The sequence below is a fragment of the Vipera ursinii genome (assembly GCF_947247035.1).
Source record: "Vipera ursinii genome assembly, chromosome: 7".
Classification (NCBI taxonomy): Eukaryota; Metazoa; Chordata; class Lepidosauria; order Squamata; family Viperidae; genus Vipera; species Vipera ursinii.
The window spans coordinates 64,119,137-64,134,297 of record NC_139521.1 but is presented as its reverse complement, the minus strand read 5'-3'; the positions used below and the strand labels follow the sequence as shown (position 1 = coordinate 64,134,297).

Sequence of the window (15,161 nt, the reverse complement as noted above, 5' to 3'; positions counted from 1 at the left end):
ACTCCCATTTAGAGCCAATTTAGTGCTGACCGTTTGGTTGGCTAGATTCTTGTGTATAGGTATGAGCAATAAAAAATCGGAACTTAACGCGTGGTCCTGATTCTTTGTACCTGACAATATATTAGTGCATAAGGCCTCTTGTGCATACAGTGGGTACATTAAATTCCCTACCTGTACCCCCTTTGATCTGAGGACTTCCTTTATTCTCCTAATCTGAAATCTCTTCTTTAATCCCATATTAACTGGACTATCTGTTTTTCTCACTGGCCTAAGCAAGGGATCCAGTGGATTCTTGCTACTAAATCGTTCCTGCTGTTCTTTGTAGCATCTAATAGGATAAAGAAGCAACAGTTTGGATTTCAGCCATGCAACTTCATTTCCTATGGATATCTCTCTTGAAGAATGTCAATAGTTTTGAGAGAGAAATTCTGTTAGGGCTCTTTGCATGATATTAAAAGGAGTTTTGTTGCATTCTGTATTTTTCCTCACTGCTTACTACTGGAATGTAGAGAGACTCTCATTCTTCCTTCTGGCAGTGTGTTATGGTTAAAGATAGTGGGATGCATCCTGCAAGGAAAAAAAACCCAAGCAGATGAATTATTGTGTCCAGTTCATTCAGTTCATCAATTTGGTAAGCTAGAAGATAGAAAAGGATCATGAAGTCTTTTAGTTGAACTGAAAAAACCCAGAATGTTTAAGGAATAGAAGTGGCACTTCTGAGCCCAGGTTCAAGTCTACCTTTAATCACTGGAGGACAATTCATTTATTTAATCCTTCCTTTATCCATTTTACAAATAACTCAAGGTAGTGAACATTTCCAACACACTTCCTTCTCCTATTTTTGCCACAGCAACGACCCTGTAAAGCGGGTTGGGCTGAGAGACAATGACTGGCCCAAAGTCACCTAGTTGGCTTTCATGTTTAAGATGGGACTAGAACTCACAGTCTCCTGGTTTCTAGCCTGGAGCTTTTTACAGCATTTATATGTTAACTGTATTCTGTAGTATGTTGGCTTGGCAGCCAATAAACACAGGTTTATTGTCATATAGAATTTGAACTGAACACTGACCACATGCTGAACTTCAGATTTAACCAGGCATCTTCCAAAATTCTGCATTCTGTTCTGGATATTTAATGTTAAGATAATATTCATAAATCATTAGGCCAAACTGGCTCCCAATGACTATGAGCAATGACTCTCCTGTGACTTTTCCCCTCCCCTTCAATCGGTGAGGGGAGGATCAGAAAATTCAAGATGGTGATTAAAGAATTGATGCCTCATTCTGTTTGGTACATGTACATGCATCAAATATACAAAGGATAGAGTTTCTGCTATGTTATCAACATCCCTGCTTTGCTACGTGTAAAAAATGAAGGGAAAAGTAAGACACTTTTAAAGGTGGAGGAATATGTTTGTCTCATGAAGTCTTCTTCATGTCATTTGCATGTGTATTCTGAATACTGCTTACCTTCTTGGGCACCGAGACCTTATTGTGTAATTTAGCCTGAGAGACACAATCTTATAAGCAAATATTTATTTTGCTTCTGATAACTTTGACCGCTTCACTTCATTAATTTAATTCTCTAAGAAGCGTGTATTCTTTCAAGTACTATCAAACAATTTCAGTGTGAGAGTCCTTCAGTTACTTGATAATGACAACCATCAAAGGTGCTTCAAATGCTATTTACTTGATCTCAGTCACATAGATTTATGAATATGATCTTAATATTAAATATCCAGAACAGGATGCAGTATTTTGGAGGATGTCTGGCTAAATCAGAAATTCAGCATGTGCTCAATTTGAACTCTATTATGACAATAAGCCTGTGTTTATTGGCTGTGAAGTCAACATACTGCAGAGTACAGTTAGCAAATACATGCTGTAAAAAGTTATATTGACAACATGGAAGCCACAAGGATGAATTACAGGTGGCCTATGCTTAATGATGACAATTGGGACTGGAATTAGAGTTGCTCAGCAACACAGTCGTAAAATATAGTGCTATGTGACTGCACTGTTTAGTGATCAAAGTTATAGCACTTCCAGTTACTGTCATTAAGCAAATCACTCTGGGCCATTAAGTGAGGAACTCACATGGTTACCCTTTGCAACCTCCTGTCCCCAACTGACTCTGTTTATCGGAAGCTGGCAAAGAAGGTAACAAATTGTGGCCATGTGACTGCAGAACACTGTGACATTGTAATTGCAAACTGGACTCCACCTGCCCAGATTGTGATCATGTTAAAGCTGCCATAGCTGAGGACTCTGAGGACTGGCTGTAAGGACCACTTGTTCAGCAGTGTTGCAAGTTTGAACAGTTGTTGAATGAGTGGTCATTCACCTCTATTTGCCTATCCAGGTATGAGGTGGAGATTTTCAAAAGGTAGACGGCCCAGCCCAGCCCAGGCTGACCAGGTGCTGATCTACAACCTGGTTGCATCCATCAAAGCCAGAACATGCTCAGCGTTAAATCCATGGGGAAGCCACACCCTGCTCCCTGGATGCACACACAAGTGGAGTCTGGCATCCCTACTGGCTGTCTTGTCCTGCAGGCTGACTTCAGCCAGGACGCCAGCACTGGCTGTCTCCTGTGCGCACACCCGGGGGCAGGACAGAGGTGGTGGGGCAGCTCCTTGCTGGTTCCAGTGGATCTTAGGCTGAGCATGTTTTGGCTTTGATGGATGCAACCAGGTTGTAGATCAACCCCACCCCACCCACCCTAGCAACTCCAGCCTCGCAGCCACAAGACATCCCTTTTAATGGGACTGCCCCTGCCCACCCACATGGTATAGGAATGGCTGGCAGCAGCATATTAGTGCTGACAATCTCTCCCCCTCCCATCACCCCTTCCTGAGCGTGGGGGAAGGAAAGAGATGAGAAGGTGAAGGAAGGAATGGAGGGAGGGAGGGAGGGAGGAAGGAACAGAGGAAGGAACAGGGAAAAAGGAACGGAGGGTGAGAGGAAGGAAGGAAGGAATGGAGGAAGGAAGGGAGAGTGGGAGGAGAGAGCGAAAAAGGGAGGGAGGAAAGAAGGAACAGGGAGGAAGGAATGGAGGGTGGGAGGGAAGAAGGAAGGAACAGGAAGGAAGGAAGGAAGGAAGGAAGAGAGGGAGGAAGGAATGGAGGGAGGGAGGGAGGGAGGGAGGGAGGAAAGAATAAAGGAAGGAAGGGAGGGTGGGAGGGACCATGTCTCAACGTGCAGCCCGGTCCCATCCTCCTCCGTCGGACACTAAGATCTGCCCCAGTCCTGCCCAGGCACCACTGAAGTGAGTGATGTCAAGCTGGCCATGCCCACCCAGTAGGCCACACCCATCCTAGGCACACTCACCTGTCCCCCTCCTCGAGAGCAACCACAATGCTGATGTGGCCCTCAATGAAATTGAGTTTGACACCCCTGTGCTAGATTGAGTTTATCAACCGTAGTGGCATAAGCTTCAACCTCTACAAATGTTGTCCTTATGCAACCCCCCCCTTATTTTTCCCCAAGCACAGTTTTTTTCTCATGCAAGGTATTTTGCCAATGCAATGAGCATTTGTTTTATTATGTGTGAATGGGTGCATGGGCAGGGAGAAGCAAACTCGATGCTGGAATACAACTTCCTGTGATTCAGCCAGTGTATTGTTATGTTTATATAAATTATGCTATTATATGGGGATTCTGATGGAATATCAGCTAAAAGTTAGAGCTTCATTTTCTTTTTTCCCTTGGAGTTGTAATTCTGCCTTTTGGTTCTGCATGCATAAAAATAATTATGGCTAGGAAAAAAAATGTGTCCAAGGGAGCCCATTGTTTCTTGAGTAAGCTGAACCAGCAGAGTCAGCTCTGGAAAAAAATGGGACCGTAGCTTTTCCACAAATTTTGCTGAAGATCAGCGATTTGGTATGTATGTTTCGTCAGATCAGGGATTTTAGATTTTGTTAAATGTTATTTGTAGGTTGCTTTCAAATTAGTTCTGTTTATTTTATTGAATGTGTAATTCTTCTTCTCCCATGGTGGATTGCAAAATGAATTTGTACTGTAAAAATGCAAAATATGTGTGCCATATATAGAAGAAAATTCAGTATTGAAATCATACATATGGCAAAAAAATCCTTAATAGAATAGCAGTTGCCTCCATCTGCACAGTTTGTCTCTGTGTAATTTCTTTCTGAGAAAGCTATATGCGGGACAAGAAGCAACAGTGAGAACTGGACACGGAACCACTGATTGGTTCCAAATTGGGAAAGGAGTCCGGCAAGGCTGTATACTGTCGCCTTGCCTATTTAACTTGTATGCAGAGCACATCATGAGAAAGGCAGGGCTAGATGAATCAAAAGTTGGAATTAAGATTGCCGGAAGAAATATCAACAACCTAAGATATGCAGATGATACCACTCTAATGGCAGAAAGTGAAGAGGAACTAAAGAGCCTCTTGTTGCGAGTGAAGAAGGAGAGTGCAAAACATGGGTTGAAACTAAACATTAAGAAAACCAAGATCATGGCATCTGGCCCTCTCAATTCCTGGCAAATAGATGGGGAAGAAATGGAGGTAGTGACAGATTTTATTTTCCTGGGCTCCAAGATCACTGCAGATGGGGACTGTAGCCAAGAAATTAAAAGACGCTTGCTCCTGGGAGGAAAGCCATGGCAAATCTAGACAGCTCACTAAAAAGCAGAGACATCACCCTGTCAACAAAAGTGCGTATAGTCAAGGCTATGGTCTTCCCAGTTGCAATGTATGGCAGTGAAAGTTGGACCATAAAAAAGGCTGAGCACCAAAGAATTGAGGCCTTTGAACTCTGGTGCTGGAGAAGACTCCTGCGAGTCCCTTGGACTGCAAGGCGATCAAACCGGTGAGTCCTAGAGGAGATCAACCCTGACTGCTCTTTAGAAGGCCAGATCCTGAAGCTAAAACTCAAATACTTTGGCCACCTAATGAGAAGGAAGGACTCACTGGAGAAGAGCCTAATGCTGGGAAAGATTGAGGGCAATAGAAGAAGGGGAGGACAGGGAATGAGGTGGCTGGATGGAGTCACTGAAGCAGTAGGCGTGAGCTTAAATGGACTCCAGAAGATGGTGGAGGACAGGAAAGCCTGGAGGAACATTGTCCATAGGGTCGCGATGGGTCGGACACGACTTCGCAACTAACAACAACAATTTCTTCCTTCGAAATGTGTTGAGAATGTTTTTTGCAATGTTTTTACCATTGGCATTCAGTTTGACAAAAAAAATAAATTGCTTTCAAGGATTTCTTTGCTTTGGCCCCCGGGATAAAACTGACCCTTGATAAAGTTCTCTGTGTAGAGTGCCAAAAGATTGCACAGTTGGATCTCAAACTGCTTCATTGGGTTATTGTGGAAAAAAACTGAAAGGAAAGGGTATTATGTGTTTCTTTTATAAAAAGAAAGGCAAAATGGAGAAGCCATGTGTGAAGTAAGTATGGCTCGCTCAGGAATTCTGGGAGTTGAAGTCTACAAGTCATAAAAGAGCCAAGGTTGCCTACTCCTGCCCTAACTGTATCCATAGGTATGATGAGGCTAAGTAGCAGCCAGGGACCTCAAGAGAGTTGTGCATAAACAAATGCTCAGTGAACTGAAGCAATGTTGTAAAAGAGGATTCCTCAACAACAGTGTGAGAGACTGATAAAGTCATACAGATACTTCAAGTTGTTGCTGCTAAAGGTGGTTCTACAAACTGTTGAATCATAAGGTGTACTTGCATTTTCACACACTTGACTTTTCCATTTTGGCTTTATTTTTGTAAAATGATGTCATGGTTTAACAGAGCAGCCCCCAACCTTTTGGGCACCAGGGACCGGTTCCATGGAGAGAAGTTTTTCTGTGGACTGTGGTCAGGTATGGTTTCATAGGCTGCCTGCATCTGCGGGTGAGGCTTTGCTTGCTTGCATGGCGCACACATACACAGCCAATCAATCCATCAATCAGGTGCACATTGTCTGGGTATTTGTAACATGGCAAAATGCTGTATGGTGACATCTAGAATGCATCCTTGGATAATGAGGGACGCAAGCCAAATTGTAATTATCTTACAGATGGGATACATAGAGTAATCTTCTCTTGCTTTTATATTACTGCCTGTTTTATTGTGTCTTGTATTATTGTCATTTTAAATTTCTGTCTTTGGGTAATAATAAAGCATTCCTTGACTATCACCAGGGAACTAAATGAAAAATCAGTATAGTGAGTATTGAACAAGGATATGGACTGAATGGCTTTGTAACAACAGGCTGTCTCTCTTACGGCCTTTGAGTCCTTCTGTTTTCCCAAACTTACCTTTATGCTGTCTTTCCCTTGTGGTAGTCTCCAGGGGGATTAGCAGTGCTTGTTTTATGGATAGATCTGCCCACAGGGTTACAGTGATTTATATAAAATTATTTAGCTGCAAAAAAAAAAAAACCAAAACACAAGCAATAACTTGAGGCATACAGATAAACCCCCTCTTCCGAAACAACATAGATTACATAGGGATTTCAATATACGATATGAAAATGAAATTTGTGGAATTAAAAAAAAGCAGAGAGTAATTACTATGTTGGAATTGGCAGATGAACAACTGGGGAAATCTTGTGACAGTCAGTGAAAGAGCTTCATGACAATATTGTTTGGTGTCTTGCATTAATTCAAACCCCTAGTTAGCTGTGGGGTTTCTTGGAAAGTATGCTATTTCAGCCTGTTTATCCGTTAAGATTTTTTATGAGAATATTTAAAAGATGCAAAGCAGTGTACACAGAGAAGTGCCATAAAGATGAGTGATCATGATGGGAAACCAGAATATGAAAATCTTTAACATAATGTTAATTTCTTCAGTGGGAAATAAAAGAGATTCCAGAGCTTAGCAAAGTAAATTCTGTTTTTTTTCCCCCAGCAGTGATTTTTGGATTGATTCTATCCAAAAGAGCAGGTCTGCATAGCTACTAAGCCAAACAATGCTGAACATCACATCAGTCTTGCATTATGACTGTCCATTGCTTGATAACCTGTGTATTATGGTGGTCTCTGTAAATCTCACATGCAGAAAGTTTATTAAACATTGGTGGCTTGGAGAACAGGAAAAAGATCTTCATTTTGGCTTGGTGGAAACACACTGTGCATACTGATTTAAGGTTTACACTATCAAATTTGGACTGGAATTGGGTTCCTAATCCATTTTCTATGAAAACACCAAGGTTTGTTTACATAGGCATTTATTTAGATGTAATAGATTTATCATGCTTTTCACTGTCCAACTGCACAATCAGAGCAAGTAAACTCAAGGTGGGAGTGTCCTGTAATAACTAATTTCCATTCAAATGTGTATTCGGTAGACTGCATTGCAAGATTAATCTGAAGACAAACATGATAATTTCCTTATTCAGATAAACACATAAGACCATTAAAATTTCTAACTGGAAATGAACTTTGCAAGGTTGAAATAAGAGATCATGAAGGAGAGTAAATATTTGCTAAAACAAATAGCTTTATTAGAAGGATAGCAGAGGTTTTGATTGACTGTGTGTGAGTCCTTGTGTCACAGGACACTCTGAAATGGATGAAAGGAAGGTAGGTTGAGCAAGGACAATTCCTCATTCTCCATCCATGAGTAGGGAAAAAACAGGTCCAATAGGCAGGCAGCAGAGATAAAGAAGAGTGCACGGTCATATGGACGGTGGTTGACCTATTTTCCAAGCAGGCCCGTTTCATTCCATGCAAAGGGTTGCCATCCACTCGGAAGTTAGCAAAGATGTTCATCATATAGGTGTACCACCTGCACAGCATGCCCCGGCAGTTAATATTGGACCGGGGGGTGCAATTCACCGTACGCTTCTGGAGGGAGTTTAGACAGAGGGGGAGGCTAACCAGGTTGACCGCCGTAGTTAATGACTAATTGCATGTCTCTCCTTGCCTTCCGGGTGGAGCCCTGATAGAGAGGGCTGCCTGTCAAGCCCCTCTGGGCTTGCTACTGATGGGAAGGGGGAGGGGTAGGCAAGATCGTTGGATGGGGGCATCCAGAGGCAGCGTATGGGACCAGCAGCAGAGATGGCAGCAACAGCCTTTCCCTCCCTCATACCTGTATGCTGGAAGGGGGACCCTGTGGAACGCAGCCGCAAGGCCGTCCTGCCGAGCAGCTGAGTGGCACAGAGAAACGGCGGGGAGCTGAAATCCTGCCTCCTTCCTTGCCTTGCTGCCATACTAGCGCTCATGCCGGATGCTGGCTAGGTGGGGGGCGGGGGCAGCCAGGAGGTGTTCATTTAGAGCGCTAGGAGGCGGTTGCTCCCAGAGGTGACTTTGTTCGTTGTTTGTTTGAATACTGTATGCCAGAATGTACTGTAAATAAACCAACCACCTGTGAACTCAACGGCGTGTTTCTTGTTGGAGCCAGGTGTATGGCAAGGGCCTCTGACACTAGATATATAGAGAGATGGTTGATAAAAGCATAACATAAATACTGTGGAATAAATACTGGTAATTGGATGCCTGATTCCAAGGACAAGGTAGATACTGGTCTATAATATGTGTACAGATAGTCCTTGCTTAGTGATTGCCTTAGATCAGGGGTAGGCAACCTCGGCTCTTTTATGACTCATGGACTTCAATTCCCAGAATTCCTGAGTCAGCAGACTCAGGAATTCTGGGAGTTGAAGTCCATGAGTCATAAAAGAGCCGAGGTTGCCTACCCCTGCCTTAGATAGTGACTCTTCACAGGTATGATGGTGATAAAAAAGTACATTTATAACCAATCCTTACATTTATGACCTTCAGAGTGCTATAGCTCTTAGATTTATATACCACCCCATAGTGCTTTATAGCGCTCTCTGAGCTGTTTACAGTATCAGCATATTGCCCCTAATCTGGGTCCTCATTTTATGACCTTGGAAGGATGGAAGGCTGAGTCAACCTTTAGACCCTTCAGGATTGAATTCCAGTCTGTGGGCAGAGTTTGCCTGCAATACTGCATTCTAACCACTGTGCCACCAGGGAAAGCTGAAATAAGATCATAAACAGAGTTGTGGTTTGACTTAGTGGCTGCTTTGTTTGATGACTGAGTTGCTGGTCCCAATTTTGGTTCACTAAACAAAGACTGCCTGATTTCTGAGGCGAATTGCCTCCAGTTCCATTTTGCAGCTGTTCATTCTGATGACCCTAGCATTAAAACATGGTTTGAGGAATTTGATTTCAGTCCCTCATTACCTCAGAAATGTGAGGCATTAACTGTAATTCATAGAGAGAGAAAAAAACTGTCACTTCTCCCTCCCCCCCCCAAGCGTGTTGATTCTGAATGCCATTTCTATAGCTAAGAAATTGAAATGTGTCTATGAATTTGTTGGTCTTTTTTGTATCATCATAATAAATAATAATAGTCTCTTTTCCATCCAAACAGATTTTAATATTGGCTGGGCCTAGCCAAGCACAACAGGGTCCTGATGGGTGATTCAGGATCGAGGCGTTCAATCATTGTCTCCCGTTTGCCAATATTCCGGAGAAGTATTAACCGAAGACATGATTCCCTCCCGTCATCACCAACTTCCAACAGTACTGTTGGCGTTCACAGTTCTTCTCCCTCCAGCACCAACTCTAGCTCAGGTAGCACTGGCAAACGCAAGAGCCTCTTCCGGACGCCGTCCATTAGCTTCCACCACAGAAAGGGGAGCGATCAGAAAACGGACTCTTCATGCCAGAATGTGGGCATTTTGAACGGTGCACAGTCAGGTCACAACACTTTGCAAAAGCTCGGTTTGGAAGAACACGTGAAAAACAGAGGCAGACATTCTGTCAGTTTTGGAAGTTGTCGAAATAAAAAGATAACGAGGTCCTTGACGGAGGACTTTCAAAAAGGGAGGGAACCCTCAACTAATAAGAACGTTTTCATAAATTGCATAAGTTCTGGGAAGAACGAAGGCGATGACTCTGGCTTTACAGAGGCCCAAAGCAAGTCTTCTGCTAAACATTCCTCAAGGAAACTTCTCCCCAAATCGTTTTCAACGCACTACAGATTCTCAAAGCCAGCCCCTCAGAGTCAGTCGGTTTCCTGTGTTCAGCCATCTTCTTGTTTGCTGGAAATTAAATCCAGTGTTGAAACTGATCCCGTGTCTGCAAAGTCTTCTCCTTCAGAATGTATAGGCAGCTCTTTGCTTTCTGCTGATCTGACAACTGCACAGACACCATCTGAGTTTCTAGCACTGACTGAGGATTCTGTTTCTGAGGTTGATGGGCTGCCCACCTGTGGAAATACGCACCCAGAAGCCTTGGCCCACAATGTGTCTACCTCTCAAACCTTTGCTGCTGCTCCTCTTTCAAGGAAAACAAACCTTACAGAAAGTATTTCCCCTTGTGCCGAAACTTATAGGGCTAGAAATGTATTGCTCGCTGAAGCTAGCGGTTTCTCAGAAATCCTTGATACAAATCGAAAGCATACAAAAGTGTTATTGCCAGAGCTCTTTGCGAAACAGACCAGCCATCTAGAAGATGTAAACTCAGGAGCTAAAGCACAATTAAAAACCTTTGTCTTAAACCAGGGAGAAATAGTTGAAAGTTCTCCAAAATCACAGGGATTACAGAGGGACCAACAAAAAGCAAGAATATCGGAACAGGCTAGAGAAATCTTTCCAGAAACTGAATCAAAGATCACTCCTTTGTCTTCTGAACCTCAGTCCTTTCAGACACAGCAGGCAAATGAAATAAACCACGCAAAGGGTATGTGTGTTCAAGTGTTGCTGTCTTCTGAAAAATGTTCATTTATAAAAGTGTGTTTTCTTTCAATTACTGTATGTACGAATAATATTTAGATAGCACCATTTATGCTTAGCATGTCATGAAGATGATGCTTTTGGGGCTCTCTAAGTCAGGGTTCCTCATCCTTGGCAACTTTAAGACTTTTGGACTTCAACTCCCAGAATTTCTCAGCCAGCTTTGTCAAGTTGCCAAGGTTGAGGACCTCTGCTCTAAGTTACTAGTGAGAGTTCTTATAAATGAATGATCAGTGTTACTTTCCAAATTATTTGGGTGTAAAAAAATACTAGTTTTGTTTTAAAGGTACAGGTACTCCTCGATTTACAACAGCACTGAAAAAGTGACTTATGACCATTATTCACAACTGTTGCAGCAGCTCCATGGTCACGTGATCGAAATTCAGATGCTTGGCAACTGACTCGAATTTATGACGGTCGCAGTGTCCCAGGGTCATGTGATCCCCTTTTGTGACCTTCTGACAAGCAAAGTCAATGGGGAAGCCAGATTCACTTAACAACCGTGTTACTAATTTAACAACTGCAGTGATTCACTTAACAACTGTGGCAGGAAGTGTCGTAAAATGGGGCAAAACTCACAAAACCACGGTCTCGCTTAGCAACAGAAATTTTGGTTTTAAGTCGAGGACAACCTGTACATAGTGATGAATGCTACTCCTAAAATAAGCATTCAGAAAGATTTGTTGGAAGTCCTTCCTATTTAATTTGTTGGTTTAAGGGGTCACATTTAAAATCAGACAGAAATTCCTAGAGATATATTGGAGGAAAATGATAATCAGAAATGAAACTGACTTCATTCTTCCACTTTAACTGTGATTTATAACACAGTGGGTTTCTACTTCAATATATTCCACGGATTTCTAATTCCATCCTTTTGCTTATCTCTAACCTATTCTTGAAATTCCATTATCCATTTTGCTTATCCTTTGAAAGTTATGGGTATCACATACTACAGTGCAATTACTGGCATAATATTACCCAACTTCTTCATTATAATGCCCCCTTCTGCCATCCCCCCCCCCACTATGGTAATATTCCTGCTTTAGTGATCCTATTTATAGTACACTGTCTTGCTCATTGCCTCTTTCCATGCTCTTTAACATTCATTAATTTTGTATTTGTTACACATATATTTTATTCTTATTGCATCTTCATCAAAATATGTTTTTCTATCCAGACTCTAATCAATTCCAGAAATGGTTAGACTTACTTGGTTTACTGAATTGCAGATATTGGAACGTAGTCCATATAAATGAAAAGTTGTGTAGAAGGCCTGTGAATAGGTGTGCCAGTGATCTCTTGTGCTATGCTAATCACTTATTATCGAGGAATCCTAACTGGGAAGTTAATGACTACATTTTAAGCATATAAAACTTACAATTCCTATATCAGAGCAGCTGAAATATGGGGCATTTGTGTTGGAATTTCTTCTTACAAAGCTGAAAAAATGTTTACTTACACTAAATTGTTTTAGACAGCTGTGTTACTACCAACAATGACATAATCTATTTTCAAAGTTTTTAGATCATACTGATTATCTCAGCTGAATGTACAGAATACATTTGATGCCTAGATATGTTTGTATCTTGCTTTTGCACATGATAAAGTAGATTCAGTAGAACTAATAAAAGCTTAGGATAGTGACATGATAAAAGTGATGCTAGGTGTCTCAGTACAAAATTCATTTTCATGGGAAAGAATGTTAGTTTATACCATCACTCGAGGCTCTTATTCCTATGTGTATCACCCCAAATCCTGTGATGAAATCAAGGGGATTAACAAGTGTGCTTCCACAGATTAGGGATGCGAGTGCTTTGAAAATTATAAGCAATAAGTGCTTTAGACTTCATATGAATATCACACTTTAAGGATGTGCTTTAAGGATCCCAAACACTTGTTACAATCATCTTCACTAGATGTGTTGGGACTGTAATTACAAAATATCTAGGAAAGATACTAGGTCACGTTCAGAGAAAATAAAGAACTATGGTTCCAATATTCCAGTAGTATTAAAGGCAGTAGATTGAGTAAGACTGCATTGTTGCTTCTTGCTATCTTCTCAAGAAGTTACAGCTGGTGTTACACATTGTATTAAGCCATAAATTTATTTTAACCATTTTGTTTTTGAAGAAGTCACAATGGCTGGGTTCAGAAATATTACTAAAGCTAGTTCATGGCGCCTTTCAGCATATACTGCTGGCTCTTCCAGTGTAATTGATTGATTATGTGTCATCTAGTTGTTTTCAGCTTCTTTTTGATCACATAAACAGATTTTCTCCATTACAATGTATCCCCCTACTTATTCTTCCAAGTCTCCCATTGTGCACTCATTGCCACTATAACCAGGTCCATCCACCTTCCTGCTGTTCATCCTCTTCACCTTCTCCTCCACCTTTCCCAGCATTGGAGCCTTTTCCACAGAGGTGGAACTTCATGTAATGTGTCTGACAGAATCATTTGAGCCTGGTAATTTGTGCCTAGAGTGAAAACTCTGAGTAGATTTATTCAATGATCCATTGGTTGGTTGATTTGTCCAGTGTATGGGCCACGATTTCCCAATAGCTTTGTAAGAAACCCAGATCAAGGTTTAACTGGCTGCACCTCGTTAATTTCTGAGTAATGCACTTTTGACTGAAAGAAACATTTCTGAGTGATGCTTGCGGCATTGATGATGATTGTAAATAAGCCTGTGTATCTTACTTCACAGTGAATCTTCCCAGTAGTTTTAGTCCATTTCGAGATGGAAGATTCATAGAAAAGCGTTTAAGATCCTCCTCTGAAGGCACCGCTGGGAACAGTCGGATGATCTTAAAGCCAAAGGATGGAAACCCGGAAGAGATGAATTGTTTAAGAAAACAGAGAACAAGTTCCTCATCATCTAAAATGAATAGCTTGGTAAGTTTGCGAAGCCTCGAGTGGGTTGTTGCTTCTTTCCCTCTTGTTCTTGATGAATGAACAAAATCTGGGTAGCATAAATGGAAATTTTGTTAGTGTTGGTTATCAGATTTTCTGAGCCTGAGCCAGCATATCATGTGTTCTTTATGTAGAAAACAGTTGCACGACTATGGGCAATTGGACAGTTACAATTACAGTTACATTTTTCTGGATCTATGCTATAGGAAAACTGAAAAGAAACATATACTGTAGAATAGGGGTGTCAAACTCAATTTCATTGAGGGCCGCATCAGCATTGCGGTTGCCCTCAAGGGGCCGGGTGGGTGTGGCCTGGGTGGGTGTGGCCTACTGGGTGGGCGTGGCTAGAGTGCGTATGGCCTACTGGGTGGGCGTGGCCAGCTCTACATCGTTCGCATCAAGGGTGCCTATTGGGGCCTGGGCAGGAGTGGGACAGATCTGAGGGTCTCTGGCAGGAGGAGGGTCTCTGGGCCAGGGCCAAGGCAGTGGGGGCCGTTCCCTCACTGTTTCCAGGATGGCTCTGCGGGCCACATGAAACCACTTCGCGGGCCGGATCCGGCCCCCAGGCCTTGTGTTTGACATGTCTGCTGTAGAAAATGTCCCTATTTAGTCTGGAGTAACAATAGTTTGGAAGATAACGGACTTAGACATGGGATAGCTGATGGAATTGATTATCTGGATGATGGAGATATTTGAAATTCACAGTGTCATAACAATGCTCTCTTGGGATGTCTCTGACTCCATTGGGAGTGTAGTTTTATATAACAAATCATGCTTTAACTTGGGAAGGTTGAGAATAAAAACGTCCAGATGATGCTTGAGGCATTGGGGAATGTAAATGGGTTTTTTATCACACTCACAACTTTCTTTTTATGTACTCCTTTTAGAGAAAAAGTAGAGGCTAGTTATCTTATTAAATAGAAGGAGAGTCCAGTGGAGAATTTCCCCTTTTACATACCTCTTTCCTACAACGGAATTTAAGGGACTCAGTGATTCTGGTAGAATTTCGAAACTATTGCATGTATAAGCATACAACACATTACCTTTACGAACACTACATAATCTGATTTCTCTAGTTGGAGCTCCATCTATTGAATTATTTATTTCTCTGTTTACATTGTGAGCTTTTTTCTCTTTTTTGGAGGAAATTTCATAAAACTAGAGATCTTTATATTCTTTCCTTCCCAAAGATACCTTTGAGGCTTGCCTTGAATTTCACATTGTAACAAAGCCTTTCCTTTGGCAAGAGGGCACAGATTTTTATTTTGAAGGTTTTATTTAATTAATTAATTTAATTAAGAGGGAAAATTGGGGTGCAACATGGAATTGAAAATGTAACCAAGCCAAAAGAAAGCAAAAAACTACACATTAGTGGAATATTTGTGGTATTCAATCATGTTCCTGAAGAGGGCAGTATTGTTTTTTTAAAAATACAATTTGTAGTAGTAGTAGTAGTAGTAGTAGTAGTAGTAGTGTAATAAACTAAGAAGTAGCCAATTAAAGCTATTTTTCAGGGTGGTGTT

General features: G+C 41.7%; 1 protein-coding gene across 3 annotated transcripts in view; it reads left to right on the top strand.

Moving 5' to 3' along the window:
* CCSER1 (coiled-coil serine rich protein 1) overlaps positions 1-15,161 on the top strand; it is a 770,064-nt gene that overhangs the window by 122,854 nt on the left and 632,049 nt on the right. For all 3 annotated transcript variants that reach the window (XM_083367020.1, XM_083367021.1, XM_083367022.1), the window contains exons 2-3: positions 9,360-10,672; positions 13,433-13,620. In XM_083367020.1, coding sequence (XP_083223146.1) covers positions 9,403-10,672; positions 13,433-13,620 — 1,458 coding nt within the window. In that variant the 5' untranslated portion in view covers positions 9,360-9,402. The remainder of the gene's footprint in view (positions 1-9,359; positions 10,673-13,432; positions 13,621-15,161) is intronic.